Source organism: Balaenoptera musculus, chromosome 1, assembly GCF_009873245.2.
Source record: "Balaenoptera musculus isolate JJ_BM4_2016_0621 chromosome 1, mBalMus1.pri.v3, whole genome shotgun sequence".
Taxonomy (NCBI): domain Eukaryota; kingdom Metazoa; phylum Chordata; class Mammalia; order Artiodactyla; family Balaenopteridae; genus Balaenoptera; species Balaenoptera musculus.
In genome coordinates this window covers 112,248,771-112,268,847 of record NC_045785.1, presented here as the reverse complement: position 1 = coordinate 112,268,847, position 20,077 = coordinate 112,248,771, and the positions used below count along the sequence as shown (strand labels likewise).

The window sequence follows — 20,077 nt, the reverse complement described above, 5'->3', positions numbered from 1 at the left end:
CCTTCGAGAGAAGAGCTGCCGTAGAAGGTAGAGGACAGGGAGCTAAGAGAGGAATACAGGAATCAAAGATCTCACAGTGCTGGGGAGACAACAGAGTTCCGACCCGGCCAGAGTGCAGAGACCTTGGTAAGCACCCTGAGACCCTCAACCTAGAAGGTCAAGCCTTAGGAAAAGGATTTTGCCCAAGAACTACAGCTCAAACTGAAGTATACTAATTCGAACAAAGAAAACCAACTTTAATAAGATCAGAAGGCCAGCTAGTGATTTCATTTTTGCTAGGAAAAAAAAAAATCAACACTATTTAGAGAACATAATATAAAGTCTCTACAATACAACATCCATAATATCCAACATACAATCAAAAATCACCATATTTGTAAGAAGTCTTGATCCTTAAGCAAGGAGGTAAATGTCAACAGAAGCAGAGCCACTAATGACCCAGCTATTGGAACTAGCAGAAAATGATTTTATAACTACAGTAAGCATGTTAAAGAACATGGAAGAAAAGATAAACAAAATGAATGAAAAGATGGAAGAGTTCAGCTGAGAAATGGGGAAAAAAGAACCAAATGGCAGTTGAAAACTGCACTATCTAAAATGAAAAATGCATTAGCTGGGCTTAATAGCAGAGTGGACATAACAGCAGAAACGATTAGAGATTTCCAAGACAGGTCAGTTGGAAAGAGTGGGAAAGCTGTGGCCGTACCTATACTGAGAGCAGTTAGCAAGGTGGTGTGAATATCTTCAGCGGCTCACGGGGCAGCTTCAGAAGAGGCTGAGGGCTGGGTTCAACTGAGAGAGGGGTTTTGCAAGATATGACCTAGTGAGCTAAGGGAATTCAGGTCGTTTGAACTAAGGTAGTTATAACTATGGAATCTCAGCTAAGAAGGGAAGTGAGGGAGCAAAGAGTGTTGAACAGTGAAGAAATGGTGAGGCAGTGGATTTTGGGTCCCAGTGTGTCTAATCATTAGACTGGGGCCTTTAGAGCCTTGCTACTCAAAATGTGGTCCCAGGACCAGTAGCACCAGCACCACCTGGCACTTGTGAAAATTCTCAGGCCCTGCCCCAGATGCCCTCAATCAGTATCTCTGCAGGTGAGGCTCAGCAAGCTGTTTACCAAGCTCATCAGTGATTCTGACGCTGTTAAAGTTTGAGAACTGCTCCTCCAAAGTAAGAGAGCTGCAAAGAAGGGGAGAGGGGCAGAGTGGGATACTCGAAATGGATATTTTGGAGATGTTCAGTTATGAGCAATGACGAGGTCTGAGATATAACTCAGGGAATGGGAAACTGTGACTGAGTGGAAGAAAAGATCACTAAAGATAAATGGTCTAGAAATAAGGGGCCAGACTCTTAGATCATCCACAGGGACACAATGTGAGTGTTATTAAGAGAGAAAGACAGTGAGTCAGAAGCTGAAGTTATCGGGGGGGGGGGGGGGCATGACAGCGAGAATGGCAGATGACTGCAACCAAGAAGGTCAGTACGTAGTATAATCTGACAGCCTGCCCTTCCAAGAGCTAGAGTTTAAGGAGAATGGAAAAAAAATAGTTTGGACTAGCAAGGGGAGCCACCTCTGACAATCTTACTGGGGTGATTCCAATCCACCTCTCAACTCCCATCTCCAACTTCTGCAGCAATGGCTGACCTTGTTAACTGCCTGCCAACAGGCATTCTCCCTTCCCTTGCTGACAGATCCCCAAGTTTAGCAACAATGTACTTATTTTAAAAGCTATACTTTCTAGCCTCCTCTGCATTGAAGGTCACCAGTTGTAGTTCTCTCCAACACAACAGAAGCAGAATTGTGGTCAGGCTTCTGAGAATGCGGCTTTTATGAGGATACAGTCTCTCGACCCTCTGCCTCTCCCCTTCTTCCTGCCTGGAACTCTGATAACATCACGGAGTGCCCATACCAACCTTGGACTCCTTACCTCCTGAATTCTTCTACAGGAAAGAAAAACAAATAGCTAACTTGTTTAAGTCACTGTCGGCTGCATATATGAGGAAATCAGAACAAGTCAATCGCTAACAATTCAGGCTCTGAAGCGGGATGCTTTGCTCCTGGTTCACCTTTACCTACTGAGAACGGGCCCACCTCACCGGAGGGATGCTCCCAGGGCTTAGTTATGGGCCTTCTCGTCTCTGTCCACAAAGGCAGCCCCCACCAGGCGCTAACCCACCATTAACTCTCCCCTTCCAATACCTCACATTTGTCTTCCTGCCGGGAAGGACCAGATTTTATTCACTTTTGTCTTACTTACCCTCACACCAGCAGCCAGAACAAGGCTGTGCAAACAATAGATACTCAATTAATGTCTGCTACGTTAAACAAGTAAAAGCCTCAATTTCAATAACCCATGTTGAAAAGGCCCTGACTGAATTGCCTAATAACCCTGTTTTTGTCCTTGCTAAGAATACAGCCTTCCTTTCATTTCAAAATTCCAAGTTTTCTATACTAACCTTGCTCCCAACTGTTAAAGGTCATAAAAGTTCCCAAATTTCATCCCAGCCCCTGCTTTGTCCAGAGTAAGACTTGGATGGAAGGAGGAGGAAAGGACAGAAAGCAAAGTCGGCCAAGCTCTGAAGAGTGAGCACAGAGCAACCCAGAGCACAGAGAGGCCAGACACCGACCAGCAGCTCCTGCGTCCACTCAGTCACATCAGGGGTCCTCTTGGGAGACCTTCTGTTGGAATTCACGTACAGTTTTCGTTCGTGGAAGAGCTTCCCATTCAGCTCCTGGATCGCAAATGCCACTTTCTGCATGGAGCCCACATCTACAAATGCGAAGCTGCAAAGGAAGGAGAGGGCAGCTCTGAGCCCGGCTCAGAACAGAGCCGCAGGAGGGCACCAAGCCCAAGCCTAGGAAGAGTCTCCTCTCCCCTCCGTGGGGACAGGAGAGGGGCTGGGCCGACCCTAACACACAAGGAGGCCACAATGACATCCAGACTTGGGCTGGGCTGGGCAGCGGGAGAGCCTGTCCTGGGTGTCCTGGGGATCGGGAGACACGTGCTGACCCTATCACCATATACCATATGGCACGGCTCTGGGCTTCCTTCACACCGCTCCCCACAAAACTTCAAAGCCCTTTTACTGCCTGGAAAATAAGAAAGGGAAAATATGAGTAGGTCCAGATTTCAGGGACAACCAAGGCTGAGGGAGGTACAGTAACTTGCCTCGAGTCAGAAAACAGAGCAAGGACATGACCAAAAGCAAGCCCAGGTCTCTGGACTTCTAAACCAAGGTTGTATGGATAAGGCAGCATTAGCTGCCAAGTCAGAGGGCTGAATGTGGAAAGGGGGTTTCCCAAATGTCACTCTGCCAAGTCGCAGTGGGTGTGGCTTTGGGAGTTGTTGAGCTAGTCTGTAACATCAGTGCATCAGCAAAATGGACAAAGAGGAAAGGAGTTGCTTCCCAAAGAAAACAAAGGAAGAACAGTCATTACCATTTGCAGCCATTCTGGATTTTGTGGACATGGAGAGGGTTGAAGTCCTTTAGAAGGCACCGAATTTCCTCCTACAATGGCAGGGTTTAAAAGAGAAAGAGACCCAGAGACAAAACTTACAATCAGTTCTCAATGTTTCAGATCCCCAACCAGCTAATCTGTAATCAATTGAACACATACTTAATGAGAACCTATGATGTGCTGAGCGTGCCCGGCTTTGTGCTCGGTGATGCAAATACAGAGACAAGAAAGATATGAGCCCTGCCTTCAATTGAAGCTCAACAGACGTGTGGGGGTACAGACAAGTCAATCAAGTAAGCAGACCATTTCATCAGAGGGTACAAAATGCCATAATGAGGAAGTACACACGCCTCCAGGAGTACACAGTATGGGTATCTAACCGAAATTTGGAGACGGTGGGCTTCCAGGAGGAAGTGACTTTTAATTTATTAGGAATCTAGGCTATCTCCCTTTCATCGCTACCTAGGTGGGGAGGCTTGCTTTAACCAAACCAACCATGCAAGGCCAACTGCCCCTGCTGACTCAGTCCTGTATTCGTGGTAATTTCCCTTCATTTCTTTCCTCACACGTCCGACAGACATTCAGCAAACATGGGTTACACACAGCGTTATGCTGAGTGTTACAGGAGATACTGATTTGAATTTGACGTAAGCCTTGCACTCAAGGAGCTTATAGTTTGTAAATGCGTGATCTCTAACAGATGGGGCGGAGTGAAGTCTGAGGGTAAAAGTAAGGCCTGGAGTGGGCAGTGCACTGAGGGAGGACACACCGTCGCTGGTCAGCCTCTGAGGGAGCGCTCATATCCACCACGCCCTTCTCTGCAAGGCTCCCCTCCCCACTTTCCTCACTGCAGCCTGGCCTCCACTGGCCGGGTATATGGTCACCTCCCCTCCCTGGACATTTCTCTATCCCACTCTCAACTCTCCCTCCTGCCTGCCCTCAGGCTGCCTCCCGTCCCCATGGACCCTGGTCCCACTCCTTCCCCTGGGCTGCCCTCCCTTTTCTGAGATAGCATCTACCCAACCCTGATGCCCTTTTGAGCGACACCCTATTTTTTCGCTTTTCTGCCAAAGGTGTAGAAAGAGCCGTGTCCGCTTAATGCCTCCGTTTCCTCCCCGCCCACTCCCTCCCGGCTGCCTGCAGTTTGGCCACGTTCCTGCTCTACTGAAAACACTTTCTTGCAGGTCACGGATGCACTCCCGCTGCCCACCGCAAAGGCTTCCCCTGAGGCCTCCCTGTCAACACCTACCTGCGCTTCTCCACTTCCTCCTTCCTCAGCTCCCCCACCAGCACATTACCACTATAAATTCCACACCTGTGATGAAAACCAATGTTTCCCTAGAAAATTCTACTTTGGAAAAATATATTTATACCATCTTCTGTTAAAAGCAGCTTTTACCAATCTAAAGTCACTTTGTTGGCTTCGGAAAAGAGAAATGCATAATGTATAGCTCATTTTTCTCAGTCTTCATATTTATATTACACTTAAATTCAAATTTTCTAATTTGCTTTTACTTTTAAATATTTAATGTTTATTACACATGAATCTATAAGATGCTGAGCAACAAGCAATTTGTGAGAACAAGCAATGTGTGCTTAGCATTTTCAGTTTATAAAGCATTTTCACATACCTTATTCCATTTGATCTTTAAAACCACCCTGTGAAGTGTACATTATTATTGTCCTCATTCTCAGAAGCATAAAATAAGGATCAGAAAGATTAAGTGACTGCCCTAAAATTACACAGCCAATTTAGAGTCAGGATTTGAACCCAAGGCTTCTAACTTCAAATCCTACATTCATTTCGTGATATCATGCAAAACCATACCTTTCTTCTTGTCAAATTTTACCATAATTAAAATAAAAGAGGGAATTCCCTGGCAGTCCAGCGGTTAGGACTCCGCGCTTTCACTGCCGAGGGCGCAGGTTCAATCCCTGGTCGGGAAACTAAGATCCCACAAGCCGTGGGGCACAGCCAAAAATACATAGATATATAAATAATAAAATAAAAGAGAAAACTCCCATATTTTTGTACCTTCAATAGCAGATGTCAGGAAACCACAGCCTTGGGCCAAATCCAACCTACCACCCTTTTTGTAAGTAAAGTTTTACTGGAATGCAGCCATGCACATTCATTTACTTATTGTCTATGGTTGCTTACATGCTATTATTTACATTTTTGGCTAGAATACTTTATAGATGGTGTGATACTACTCTTCAATAATATTATATCGCTTTAGGAGGCTTGTATCTGGTTGTCTTACTTTTAGTGATGCTAAATTAATCAACAAATTCAGATAGTAACAGCCTGATTAAAACTGCCCATCAATATTTTACCTAATTGGGCTTCCCTGGTGGTACAGTGGTTGAGAATCCGCCTGCCAATGCAGGGGACACGGGTTCGATCCCTGGTCTGGGAAGATCCCACATGCCGTGGAGCAGCTAAGCCCGTGCGCCACAACTGCTGAGCCTGCACTCTGGAGCCCTCAAGCCACAACTACTGAAGCCCGTGCGCCTGGAGCCCGTGCTCCGCAACAGGAGAAGCCACCACAATGAGAAGCCCACTCACCGTAATGAAGAGTGGCCCCCGCTCGCCACAACTAGAGAAAGCCCGCGCACAGCAACGAAGACCCAACGCAGCCAAAAATAAATAAATAAATTTATTAAAAAAAATATTTTACCTAATGCATTTACCGTGCTCTGATAACTACTGTCTGAAACAGGTATTTTATTATGGTTTGCAGAATGATGATTTTCTATCATTTCTTCAGCATTTATGAGCTGAAGTTGCTCTGTAAAGAAATTTTTCTCATCCACTAGGGTCATTTGTTTGCCCTGAAATGGCACTGGTGTTGGAAAAGCAAGATAAACACTTATTCTTTCCCTTTAATTATCAAGTTTTATATTAATGAACTATTGTCTTGCTACCTTCAATGTGTCCAGCGAGCTTTGCTTTCTTTAGGTATTACTTCTTTAGGTATTACTACAAATTATTGCTTTTTATCACAGTAAGTTTTAATCAGAGGTAGTCATTAGTATTTTTGAAACACAAATTGTCCCACCTTTGGCCTGTAGGACCCCCTTTTCCCTTGTTCTTATGCTTTTTTATTTTTATTTGGAAACTTTCAAACACATAGAAAATAGTATAACAACTCCCTATATACCTATCACTTAGACTTACTAATTCTCAACTCAAAAAAAGAAAAAAAAAAGGAGCAAGCAAGGGCATCTGTTGCTTGTTTTCACTCCTTTGTGCTACAGCACGAACCCCCAATAAAGCTTTGCCTGCAAAAAGAAATTCTTAAGTCATGGACATTTACATGATTTCATCTACACCTCTCCCTACCACTAGGCTGTTCTGAAACAAATCTCAAACACCTCACCACTACATCTGCAAACATTCCAGCACATAGCTCCAAGCAACAAGTATCTCACCTCTAATCACAACCTCTCCCATCCCTTCAACCAAACCCTAATAGCCTTTGAGAGCTTTCCAGCTTTCTGGCATAACAGCTCCAGACCTGGAATCAGGCATTTCCCTAAGAAGGCCTAGTTCCTTTCAGTGGGGAATGGTATTTAAAGTGAGAAATCTAGCAGGTAGGAGCTTAATGCCACTGGGTTGTTAGAGTACCAAGGTCTTTCAGTGAACAGAGTTAGAAGATATGTATCTTTGAAAGGGAAAATAATCATTGTAATCATGGATTCTAACTCATATATAAGAGCTACAGATAGTTTTTATTTGATTTCTTTTATTTTTATATCTTTTCTCTTATGCTGAAAATCTTTATTCCTAACAACACTAAATACTTATTGTATCCTATTTTAAATATGTAACAGGTTCAAATAACAATACCAGATTACTACAGACAACAAAATTATTGAGTAAAGTTTAAGATTTCTTTGCAGTTCTTTTTATGCTTGTAGTATATCCTACTGAGGATATACAGTCAAAATACCATATTCTGAGGTCACTTGGAATAATTCTTTTCTCTGGCACATTTACATATTTTAAAGTCAAAACAATAATACAAGGTTTTGCGTTGTGGGTAGGGACAGAGAAGAAGGTGTCCCAGGAGAAGATGTCTTCATGGGGAGAAAAGTCTGAGCCCTTCCTGATTGATTGTTTCCCTTTGGGGCCCCCAGGGAGAATCCTGAGATTGAAATCAGCCTCAGTTTAGAAATCCCTTTAGTAGAGGACAGAGCAGGGCTTTGCAGCCCTGGGAATTTTTTTGCACTGACTTTTTATTTGCAGAAAATTTAAAGTCTTATTTTTATTAATGCCTTTAAAAAGAGGTGAGATTTTACTATTGATTTAATATTCAATGAATAAAACTATCCTGAGTGCAAAAAATAAAAATAAAAAAAAAAAATACAAGGCAAGTTCAGAAATTGTGCCACCATCTCCCTTCTACCCTTTTTTCCTTCCCTCCCCAGAGGTCACCGTCTTTATTCCCTTTTTATCCTTCCATTGTTAATTTTGGCAAATTTAAAGAGATATTCCATTCTCTTCCTCCCTTCTGATGCAAAAGATTGTTTGATTCTAGGTGTATTTTTATACCTGCTGACAGATTGAATGTGAAGTGTGAAAAACATATGAGGTATGAAACGAGAATATTTCCCAGGTTTTGGGCCATGTACTGAGATGGGGAAGACTGTGGGAGGAGCAGGCTGGACACATTAAGTCTGAAATGCCTATTAGTTGCCCAAGTAGAGATAAGGACTAGGCAATTGAATATACAAGTTAAGAGTTCATGGGCAAGATACAAGCTGGGAATACAGATAACTGGTCATGATTTTCTACTACCACAATCATATCACCTGCACTAATGACACTTATTTCTGCCTTTCCAATTCTTATTCTTTTTCCTTGCCTATTGCACTGACCAAGACCACCTGTACAGTGTTGACAGTAATAGCAATAGCTGGTGTCCATATCTTTTACCCGATCTCAAAGGGAAAGCTATCAAAGTTGTGTCCCTAAGTATTATATTTGCCGTACATTGTTAAGTCCTTAATCCATCTAGAATGCATTCCATGTATGTTATAAGGTAAAGGCCCAATTTCATTTTTCATGTATGGATAATGAAATGTCTCAGAACCAGTTTACTGAATAGTCCCTTCTTTCCCAACTGATCTACAATACCACCTGGTTACACACACCAACTGTTCATATATGCGTAGGTCTATTTCTGGACTTTCTACTCTGTTCCGTATGTTGACTATTAGCAATGCACCCACATCAAGGTCATCATTATTACAGTGGAAAATTTGCTCTCCTCTCTGTCCCCCTTATTCTTCAGAAAGGTGCAGTTATTCATGGGACTGTTCTGATTCATGTAAATTTTAGAATCACCTTGTCAAGTTCTTTGGAAAACCTTTGGGTATTTTGATCACAATGGCATTGAATCTGTATATCAATTTAAGGATCATAAAACTGATTCTTCTTATCCATCTCTTTATTTAGGTCTTCCTTAATGACCTTCAGTAAAGTCTCATAATTTTCTGTGTATATGTCTTGCACAACTTTTATTAAATTCTAGCTCTTTGTATTTTTTGCTCCTCTTGTATAGAAATACAATTGACTTTTGTATATTTAGCTTATATTCAACCAACTTGACTCTCAAAAATTCTAACATGTCCAAGAGTCTTTCAAGCTTCAACTTAGGCAATCATCTGCAAATAATGACAGCTTTATTTTTTCCTTTCCAATTCTTACACCTCTTATTTTTTTTATTTTCTCACTTGCTCTAGCTAAGAAATCGCATAAAATGTTAAACAGAAGTGATAGAGGCACTCATGTCTTGTTCTTGATTTTAAAATACTTCTGTTTCCCAAGTGATCATGTTTTCTCTGTATTTTTTGTAGATACTCTTCATCAGATTTTGGAGGTTTCCTTCCATTCACAGTCTAAATGTTTTTCTGTGAATTGGGTTTTTAACTTTATCAAAGGTTAAATTTTAGCTTGAAGGTTCCCAGACCTTGTAAGTAATATGAATTTAAACCCCAAGTCACAAGAAATCAGGCCTACTCTTACATGTTCCTGGGGAGATTGCTTAGCCCTACCAGCCCCAGATCCAGGCCAAGACAGATTAACTTCCTCAACACCACCCTGGGCCAATGAGCAGTTTCTGTGGTTCACACTTTCACTAAGGCTCCAGTCCTTCAACAATCCTGCTTTTGCGGGGATGTCAGTTACCATTCCCCTCCTCACATAGGCCCAGAGTGTCATCTCCTGTCCTGACATGGCTGTTATAATCCAATCTACTCTTTGGGTTTTGAGGTAGGCACAGATCCTAGGGCAATGGCCAGACTCTCCTGGTTTTCAGTTATTGCTTATTTGGGGCCCTCTTAATTTTCCTTACTTTCTTAGGAGTCAGATATGTATTTAAAAGTGGTATTTCCTATATTTTAGCTTCTATTTCCAAGTATTTTCTTATGAGAGGGTTTTCAGGTTATCTAACCTATCGTAATTATGGAAACAGGCATTTGAAGATTTTAAATCCATTTGGCATCATGAAGGTTACTCATATACTCAGCAAGACCAGTTTGAGAAAACTGGTGAGGGCAGAAAGCAAACCAATAGGTTCAAGAATAAGTGTGTGATCAATTTCAAAACTTACTACAAAGCTACAGTAAGCAAGTGCAGTACTGGCATAAGGAAAGACATACAGATCAATGGAATAGAAAGAGACTCCAGAAATAAACTGCTACATTTATGGTCAACTGATTTTCAACAAGGGTGCCAAAATAATTCAATGGGGAAAAATAATCTTTTTAGCAAATGATGCTAGGACAACTGGATATCTACATGCAAAAAAATGAAACTGACCCCTACCTCAAACCACACAGAAGAATGAATTCAAAAAGGATCACAGGACTTCCCTGGTGGCACAGTGGTTAAGAATCCTCCTGCCAATGCAGGGGACACGGGTTCAAGCCCTGGTCCGGGAAGCTCCCACATGCCATGCAGCAACTAAGCCCATGCGCTACAACTACTGAGCCTGCGCTCTAGAGCCCACGAGCCACAACTACTGAGCCCACGTGCCACAAATACTGAAGCCTGCGCACCTAGAGCCTGTGCTCCGCAATGAATAGCAGCCCCCGCTCCCCACAACTAGAGAAAGCCTGCACGCAGCAACAAAGACCCAATGCAGCCAAAATTATATAAATTAATTTTTAAAAAACGGATCATAGGCCTAAATATGAGAGCTAAAACTATAAAACGCTTAGAAGAATGCATAAGTGTACATCCTTGTGATCTTGGATTAGGCAATGGATTCTTAGATATGGCACCTAAAGCACAAGCAACCAAAGAAAAAAACAGAAAATTGGAATGCATCAAAATTAAACTTCTGTGTTTCAAAGGACACTATAGAGAAACTAAAAATACAACTGATGGGAGAAAATATTTGCAATCATATATCTGATAAGAGACCTGTGTCCAGAATGTATAAAGAACTCTTTCAACTCAATAATAAAAAGACAAACTGATTTTAAAATGGGCAAAGGATCTGAATAGATATTTCTCCAAAGAAGATATACAAATGGTCAAAAAGCACATGAAAAGATGCTCATTAATTATTAAGAAAACGCAAATCAAAACCACAATGAGATACCACTTTACATCCACTAGATGGCTATAATCAAGAAGACAGGGACTTCCCTGGTGGCGCAGTGGTTAAGAATCCGCCTGCCAATGCAGGGGGACACGGGTCCAATCCCCGGTCCGGGAAGATCCCACATGCCGCGGAGCAACTAAGCCCACGCACCACAACTACTGAGCCCACGTGCCACAACTACTGAAGCCTGTGTGCCACAACTACTGAAGCCCGTGCACCTAGAACCCGTGCTCCGCAACAAGAGAAGCCACCGCAATGAGAAGCCCACGCACCGCAACTAAGAGTAGCCCCCGCTCCCGCAACGAAGACCCAATGCAGCCAAAATTAAATAAATAAAATAAATTTATTAAAAAAAAAAAAGACAATAACAGATTTGGGCAAGGAAGTAGAGAAACTGTAATCCCCATACATTGCTGGTATGAATGTGAAATGGTACAGCTCTTTTGGAAAACAGTTTGGCACAGAGTTATCATGTGACCCAATAATTTCACTCCTAGGTATATACCAAAGACAACTGGAACATATGTTTACACATAACGTGTACACCAATGTGCAGAGCAGCATTATTCATAAAAACCAAAAAGTGGCAACAACCCAAATGTCCAGTGATGAATGGATAAACAAATTGTGGTATATCCATATAAATATTTTAGCCATAAAAAGGAATGAAGTACTGAGACATGCTATAAAACATGTGAACCCTGAAAACATTATACTAAGTGAAAGAACACACAAAATGCCACACATTGTATGACTTCATTTACATGAAATAGCCAGGATAGGCAAATCCATAGAGACAGAAAGTAAATTAGTGGTTGCCAGGGGCTGGAGGAAGAGAGGAGGAGGGACTGCTAATGGGTATGAGATTTACTTGGGGGTGATGAAAATATTCTAGAATTAGTGGTGATGCCTGCACAACCTTGTGACTATACTAAAAACCACTGAATTTTATGCTTTAAAATAATGAATTTTATGGTATGTGATTTATATCTCAATAAAAAAAGAAATGTTAATAAAGTAAAAACTCCTGGCTACTGTTATTGCTATGAATAATAGATCATCTTTCATCTCTGATCCAAGACTTTCATCTTTTACCAACCAAATCTGTTGGTTTGCAAGCAGGGTAAAGTCGCAGACACTTACTTCATGGTTCTTGATGAGGCATTAATGTTTTTCTGTTTTGTTTTTTTTTAATTAATTAATTGATTTATTTTTGGCTGCACTGGATCTTCGCTGCTGAGTGGGCTTTCTCTAGCTGCGGCGAGCGGGGGCTTCTCATTGCGGTGGCTTCTCTTGTTATGGAGCATAGGCTCTAGGCACGCAAGCTTCAGTAGTTGTGGTGCACAGGCTTAGTTGCTCCACGGCATGTGGGATCTTCCCGGACCAGGGCTCGAACCCGTGTCCCCTGCGTTGGCAGGCAGACTCTCAACCACGGCACCTCCAGGGAAGTCCGGCATTAATGTTAAAATAAGAAACTTCTTTTTAAAAACCTACTTCTTGGGCTTCCCTGGTGGCGCCATGGTTGAGAATCTGCCTGCCAATGCAGGGGACACGGGTTCGAGCCCTGGTCTGGGAAGATCCCACATGCTACGGAGCAACTGGGCCCGTGAGCCACAATTACTGAGCCTGCGCGTCTGGAGCCTGTGCTCCGCAACAAGAGAGGCCGTGATAGTGAGAGGCCCGCGCATCGCGATGAAGAGTGGCCCCCACTTGCCACAACTAGAGAAAGCCCTCGCACAGAAACAAAGACCCAACACAGCCATAAATAAATAAATAAATAAATAAATAAATAAAGACTTTCTCTCTATTTCACTGTCTTTAAAAAAAAAAAAAAAAAAAACCTACTTCTTCAGTTCAGGTCTTTCCTCTCCTATGAGACTGGTCTGCGTTTGTTAAGTTGGAAGAAAGCACCGTGGGGAAGGCTCCTGCTTTCCTGTGAAGGGGGCAAGGATCAAAGGCCCCCTATACCACGGTGTGGGTCAGCATAGCCAAGCAAGCGCCAGGTGCTGGGCTGCCAAACAGGGTCTACTGGAGAGAGGTGGCAGAGCCTCTCAGTGCCTCGCCTCCCCAAGACCACTGCAGAACTGCCTGCAGGGCTCCTGCCCTCATCTCACTGTCAAATAATGGGTTGTAGCAGCCTGCCAACAAGGGGAAGGGGAATCAGCCCCACTACTCTCTTCTCTCAGATGCCACGAATCCCCCAACCCACCCCTTTGACTCTTGGTTTAATTCACTGGGTCAAAATGAATTACTTCATTCTCTGGGCTCCAATACCATGCTCTTCTCTCTTTGTCAGATAAAAACATAATAGGTCCATCTCTTTTTATGGTGAGTTGTTTACACGTCTTATCGATTATGTGGTTTGGTACTTGGGGGCAACTGGACATGGACTCAACTCTTGGCTGACCACTCACTAGGTCTGTGTACTTGGGTAGGGGGGACCTCTTAGAGCCTTGGCTGCCTCATCTCCAAGATGGAAATACCACCCGCCACCCAGAGTTATTATAAGAATTTAATAAAACCACACTAATGAAGCATTTAGCCTATTTCCCAGAGCATCTCTGATAATTAAAATATAGTAACTGGTGTAAAAGGAATAAGGCACAATTTGAGCAGAGAAGATTGAGTTTAGCTAATTGGCAAGGGGGCACGAGACCAGGACATTTTTGAAAAATATCTGACATGCAGCAGGGGCTCCACAAAAGTTACTTTCTCTCATCCTTCATCTAAGACTGAGCTTGAGCGCAAGGACCAGGTTATCTTTTAGGGTGCTGAGTGAGCCTCAGGCACATTATTCTGCATTACGCGCAAATTTTTTAATGTTCAAAAAAAATTAAAAAGCCAGGGGATGCTTCAAATCAGTAGATTACACTTCCGTTCTCTTTTCATCTGTACTTCGAATGCACTTATTACAAATTTTAAGTACTTATGTTGTTCTATAATTATTTCAGGTTTGGTGGTCTGGCCTCCCCAAATAGACAGGAAGATTCCTGGGGTCAAATATGGTTGTTTATATTCTACTCTCTAAGTACACAGCCAACTGACTGAACTGGTTCATTTCAAAGTGAAATAAGTGTAGTTTCCTGGCTGAGACCCCACTGCTCCCTATGACCAAAGGATCGGCAATTGAACCCTCACAAGGCCCCCTTCCTAAAGGGAAGCTGCCTCACTGCGGCCCCTCCATTCAAAGCGATAAGGAGGGTGACCACCCATCCAGGTTTACACGGATGGTTGGATGCAGGATGCCCCACACTAAAAGTGGGAAGTCCAAGGCCAACTGTGAGTTGGCTGTGAGCTGGTCAGCGTAGTCACCAGCTAGTGACTACTTGCACATTCGTAGCTCTAACATACCTTTTAAAACTGGTAAAATTGTTACTGGCAGGTTTAAGTCATATGGGGCAGACCAAAGAAGATAAGAAGCAACCGTTCACAGAGAGTGAAGCATACCTCAGAGATATCCAGCGGGAGATTGCCAACGTACACCTCTGTCTCTCTTTTCTTGAATCCTAAGAAGAAAAATAGCGAAAAAAAAGGCAGGTGTAAGGCTAGAGGATTCAGAGGAGTTAGAACATGCGATAAGTGACACATTTTCCTCAATGTTAAAACATACACACACACAGTCCCCTACAAACACTCCTCCCCCGTGATCAATGAACGGTTATACAGCACTCAATCGGTCAGCAAACACTTATCAGTGTTATGGGAGTGGTCCAGTGTTAAATGTTGGCCTTGGATATCACTGCCTTCAAGGCAGGAGCATACTCTCTGGGGGCTGGGAGGACAGGGAGTCATCAGCACACCAGGAATCCAGTGCTTTCAATGGGGTATTATGTAGTTTCAGGACCAACGGGGGTAGTATTTCAAAGTTAACATTCAGCTGAAGGAGGGAAGGAAGGGGGGTGGTTAATGCAGGAGGGAGGCAGAAGGGAATCCAGGCAGAGGGCAGAGCACACGCAAAGGCATGGAGATGCGAAAAGGCCCGGGCGCCTGGAGTCAGGAATAGCTAGACGCACGCTGCAGCTGGGTGAGTGGCGAGAGCAGAGGGAAGAAAGGCAGGCCAGGCCAACTGCTGAAATCGCTGACTGCTGCCCACAGCAGTCTCAGCAGAGTCCACTGGCTGTGAGAAGGAGGTGAGGGGTTTAATCAGAGAGGTGACATCCACACGGCTAGGTTGCAGAGAGATCACTTTGGAGATGGTGGAGGGTGAAATGGGAGGAGATAAGAATTAAAAAGAAGTATGGGGTTAGGAGCAGCGAGCGCAACAGCGCCTGAGGGTCCGCACTGTGTGTGGCAGAGGGATGCATCCCTCACGTGAAAGGAAACGTGGTGACGGACTGGAGCAAGGGCAGGATCTCAGGTTTCATGCTTGAAGAGAAACTGAGTAGATTAATTAGAATCCAGGTGATAGACTGAGGGTCCCAGCACCAATCAAACCCCCAAGCTAACTCACTTGGAGATTTCTGTTCCTCCAACACTCCATGCTTCCCAAGTACTTCAGCAGAGGGTCGGAAGTCACTGCTGCTCCAGGACCTGTCAAACACAGGTCTTAGCACTGCACCTCCCAAGGCCAAACTCCAACAGAAGGAGTTTGGGCATAACAAGCAGGGCCCGGCATAAGCCTCCATACCCGCTTCCTGACAGAGGGTTTCCCTTCCTCCTTCCAGACTCGGGTTCCAAGCACGAAGCCCTCCACTGGATCTTTTTAATCACTAATTGTTAAAGCACATTTAGGGTCAGAATCAAAGGGCAAGAAATGCTGGGGTTGACTCCTAAGCTCTGGGCATTGGGAGGCAGGAGCAGGAGGAAGAGAAGGCTGTGGGGTGGAAGGAGGCTTGTTGATCAGCAAAAGCAAACAACTTCCATGCTGCAGTTTCTTTCCAACAGGCTCTCCTGCAAAGCCAACCAGCCACAGTTAGAGGAATGCCAGGATCATTCACCATCACATTACGGAATAGGTGCTGTGGCGGGCAGAATCATGCCCCCCAGCAAAGTGGTCCATATCTTCATCCCCAGAACCTATTAAGGGTTCTGGTCACCAATTCCAATGTAGGGGGGGAGCAATTTTACCACACCACCAAGCACTGCTCCAGACACCAGCTGGGTGTCCTACAGTGCAACTCAATTCTGATACTGTCTACCCAGGAGATAGCATCAGATTCCACAGGTTAAGGGCTCAGTCCCATAGGACTGCCCCGCTTCAGACACCAGTCACCTGCAAGCCCAGGTTGTCACCTGCGCTTCTGACTGACCACCTATAGACTGGAGGTTCCCACGACCCCTCCTTGGGTCCCATCAATTTGCTAGAGTGGCTCACATCTCAGAGAAACATTTTCCCTACTAGATTGCCATTTATTTAAAAAGTATATAACTCAGGAACAGCCAGATGGAAGAGATGCATGGGGCAAGGTATAGGGAAAGGGCACAGAGCTTCCATGCTCTCTAGGTGCGTCACTGTCCCCAAATCTCTACTGTGTTCACCAACCCAGAAGCTCTCAGAACCCATACTTTTGGGTTTTTATGGAGGCTTCATTGCAGAGGCATGACTGATTAGCCCTTGGTTCTTTTCCTGCAGGTAAGAAGGCTGTCAAAGTCATTTTAAAGGGATTTTTTTTTTCTTTACTTTGGGAGAAACAAAAATTAAAACGTTAAATTTTAAAAGAAAGTAGTAACGCTGTCCTCTAAATTGTTCCCAGCTGTAGGAGGAAACTGCTTTAGTTGCAACTAAGTTTAAACAGAACTAACAGTGGTTAAGATAATTAAAAGGTTGAAATATTGATGAATAAAAATAGAGAGGTTTATGGGCAGAATCAGGCTATGGCTGTTACTCCCAATTTCCTGGTAATCCCTGGAAAAGTCTATGGGCTTTTGGAACAGGGAGGGCACCAACACCTCCCAAGCAAGGGCCCAGCATAAATCTTTCAAAGATGCCTTTAAGGGCCTGCCAGGTGCTATGCTAACTAAACAGCTAATGTACGTTGTCTCATTTAATCCTCATGGAAACTCTCAGAACTTGCCATTATTACCCCACTGTACAGATGAAGTCCTGGAGGCTCAGAGACCATAATCTGGTAGTCTGTCCAAGATCACTTAATTTATGCTCATAAATAGAGAAGCCTGTTTTTTGAATTCAAACCATATGACTCAAAAGTCATGAGCTTCCACTCTATTGCTTGGTCTGGAAAAGTGTCTTATTTGTGTTTTTAAAAAGACAAAGAGTAGGACTTCCCTGGTGGCGCAGTGGTTAAGAATCCGCCTGCCAATGCAGGGGACACGGGTTCGAGCCCTGGTCCGGGAAGATCCCACATGCTGCGGAGCAACTAAGCCCGTGTGCCGCAACTACTGAAGCCCTGGCGCCTAGAGCCCGTGCTCCACAACAAGAGAAGCCACCGCAATGAGAAGACTGTGCACAACAACGAAGAGTAGCCCCTGCTTGCTGCAACTAGAGAAAGCCCGCGTGCAGCAATGAAGACCCAACGCAGCCAAAAATAAATAAATTTATTAAAAAAAAAAAAAAGACAAAGAGTATATAAAGAACTCTTACAACTCAATAATAAGGCAAATAGGGAGTTCCCTGGTGGTCTAGTGGTAAGGATTCGGCGCTTTCACTGCAGAGGCCTGGGTTCGATTCCTGGTCAGGGAACCATCCTGCATGCAGCCAGGCACAGCCAAAATAATAATAATAATAATAATGCAAATAAACCAATTAAAAGTGGACAAATCATCTGATAGACATTTCTCCAAAGATAAACAAATGTCCAATAAGCACATGAAAAAGACTCTCAACATATTTAGCCATTAAGGAAATGCAAATCAAAGCCACAATGATACATCACATCCACTAGGAGGGCTATAATATAAAAGACAGACAATAAGTGTTGAGATGTGGAGAAATGGGAACCCTCATATTGCTGGTGGGAACGTAAAGTGGTGCCGTTTGGCACACAGTTTGGCAGTTTCTCAAAAAGTTAAAGAGAATTCCATATGACCCGGCAATTCCACTCCTGGGTATCTACTCAAGATAAATTAAAATTGATGTCCACCAAAAACTTGTTCACAAATATTCACAGCAGCATTGTTCACAATATCCAAAAAAAACAACTCAGGGACTTCCCTGGTGGTGCAATGGATAAAGAATCTGCCTGCCAATGCAGGGGACACGGTTTCGATCCCTGGTCGGGGAAGATCCCACATGCCTGCCATGGAGCAACTAAGTCCTTGTGCCACAACTACTGAGCCTGCGTGCTGCAACTACTGAAGGCCACACACCTAAAGCCCGTGCTCCGCAGCAAGAGAAGCCACCGCAATGAGAAGCCCACGCACTGCAAGGGAAGAGTGGCCCCAGCTCGCCACAACTAGAGAAAGACCACACACAGCAACGAAGACCCAACGCTGCCAAAAATAAATTAAATTTTTTAAAAAAGAAACAACTCAAATGATCATCAATTGACAGATGAACAGATAAATAAAATGTATACCCAAAGAATGGAATATTATCTGGCAATATAAATGGACTAAAATATTGATAAATGCCACAATGTGGATGAATATCAAAAACGTGATGCTACAGTAAGAAACCAGACACAAAGGGCCACATATTGTATGATTCCACTTATATGAAAAGTCCAGACTAGACAAATCTGTAGAGACAGAAAATAGATTGGTGGCCGCCTAGGGCTGGGGGGGGGGCAGGGAATGAGGAGTGATTGCTAACAAGGTTTCCTTCTGGAGCCCCAAATGCTCTAAACAGGGAAATGTTCTAAAATTAGATTGTGGTGATGGCTGCACTGTAAATATACTAAATACCGTTTAATCGTACACCTAAAACAGGTGAATTTTATGGTATGCAAATTATACCTCAATAAAGTTTTTTTTTTAAGGTAAGGCACATTTTCAAGAATGGCTGGTATAAGCAAGCATTTCTTTTCCCACTCCACCTCACAGACCAACGCCCACACAAATGAAGCCAATGAGTGGCCAGGATCATTCAGTCCCCATGGCTTGTACTGGATTTAGAACGTATTGCTTTAGCCTCAACAGCACGTTTAGCTTTTTAAGCTAAAAAGGTTTTAAATTTAAAGTTTTTAAATTCAGTCTGCTATCCACTCCCACCCACCAACCCCACTAAAAATCAGTTCTGCAGACGCACCTGGCGAGAGCAAGCGACAAGCTCCGAGGGGTAACACGCGCCCCGCCACCCTGGAGAGGAAATGAGAGGTGCAGTTTCCACAAACGCCTCCCAACGCTCAGGTCCCCGCCACCGCCCGCCCGGCAGCCCGGGGCCAGGAACCAAAAAGCCGTACCTCCCCCTTGCCAGGTACATCCAGCCTGCAGCCCAGACGCTAAGCCTTAGCCCATTCCGGCGCGCTCCTACTCCTCCGACGCCCGCGGGGCACGGGGCGGGGTCGCCCCTCCGCAGCCAATCCCCGGGCGGCTGCAGCCCGGCCGGGCGGGAAGATCTGTGTGCTCGCTGCGCCGCGCCGGCAGTGCTCGCTGGGACCGTAACTGCACCGGCTCGGGAGCAAGCGCCCGCGGGCCCTGCTCCCGCTTTTAATAGACACCCTCCCCCCACACACACCCCCAAAATATGCTTGCAGAGAGAGTGGAGCGAGTGACCGTGGCGCGCGCCTAGCTCTTTTAGGAGTGGAGGGGCTCCCATCCTGGGTGGGAGAGGTGCACGTGGCGCACTTGGGCTGCGTTTGAAGGCAGCGCCCAGCCGAGACCGGCTCAGTGCAGATGGGGAGCTGCTTGCCCAAAAAGTGGGGGGCCCTAACCACGCGGGTGCAACCGGTCAGCACGTAGAGCTGCTGCTACCTTCCCCCGAACATGCACCCCGGACCCGCCTCTGCAGAGGCGCTGACCCCGGCGCCCCCGGATCTGGGCGGGAGGTGGCGGGCGGGGAGGCGCCAGCCTCGGAGGGGAGGGGCGCGCGGAGAGGGCGGGCTGCCCGCTGGCGGCCCACCGTCCGTCGCGGCGCCGGGGACACTCCTGCCGCCTCCGC

General features: G+C 44.7%; 1 protein-coding gene across 1 annotated transcript in view; it reads right to left on the bottom strand.

The window, feature by feature from the left end:
• Nucleotides 1-15,704, bottom strand: part of TDRD10 (tudor domain containing 10) — a 44,656-nt gene extending 28,952 nt beyond the window's left edge. The window contains 4 exon segments of the mRNA XM_036867468.1: nucleotides 2,629-2,785; nucleotides 3,440-3,510; nucleotides 14,527-14,585; nucleotides 15,530-15,704. Of these exon segments, the coding sequence (XP_036723363.1) occupies nucleotides 2,629-2,785; nucleotides 3,440-3,510; nucleotides 14,527-14,585; nucleotides 15,530-15,704 (462 nt within the window).
• Nucleotides 15,705-20,077: the final 4,373 nt, after the last annotated feature.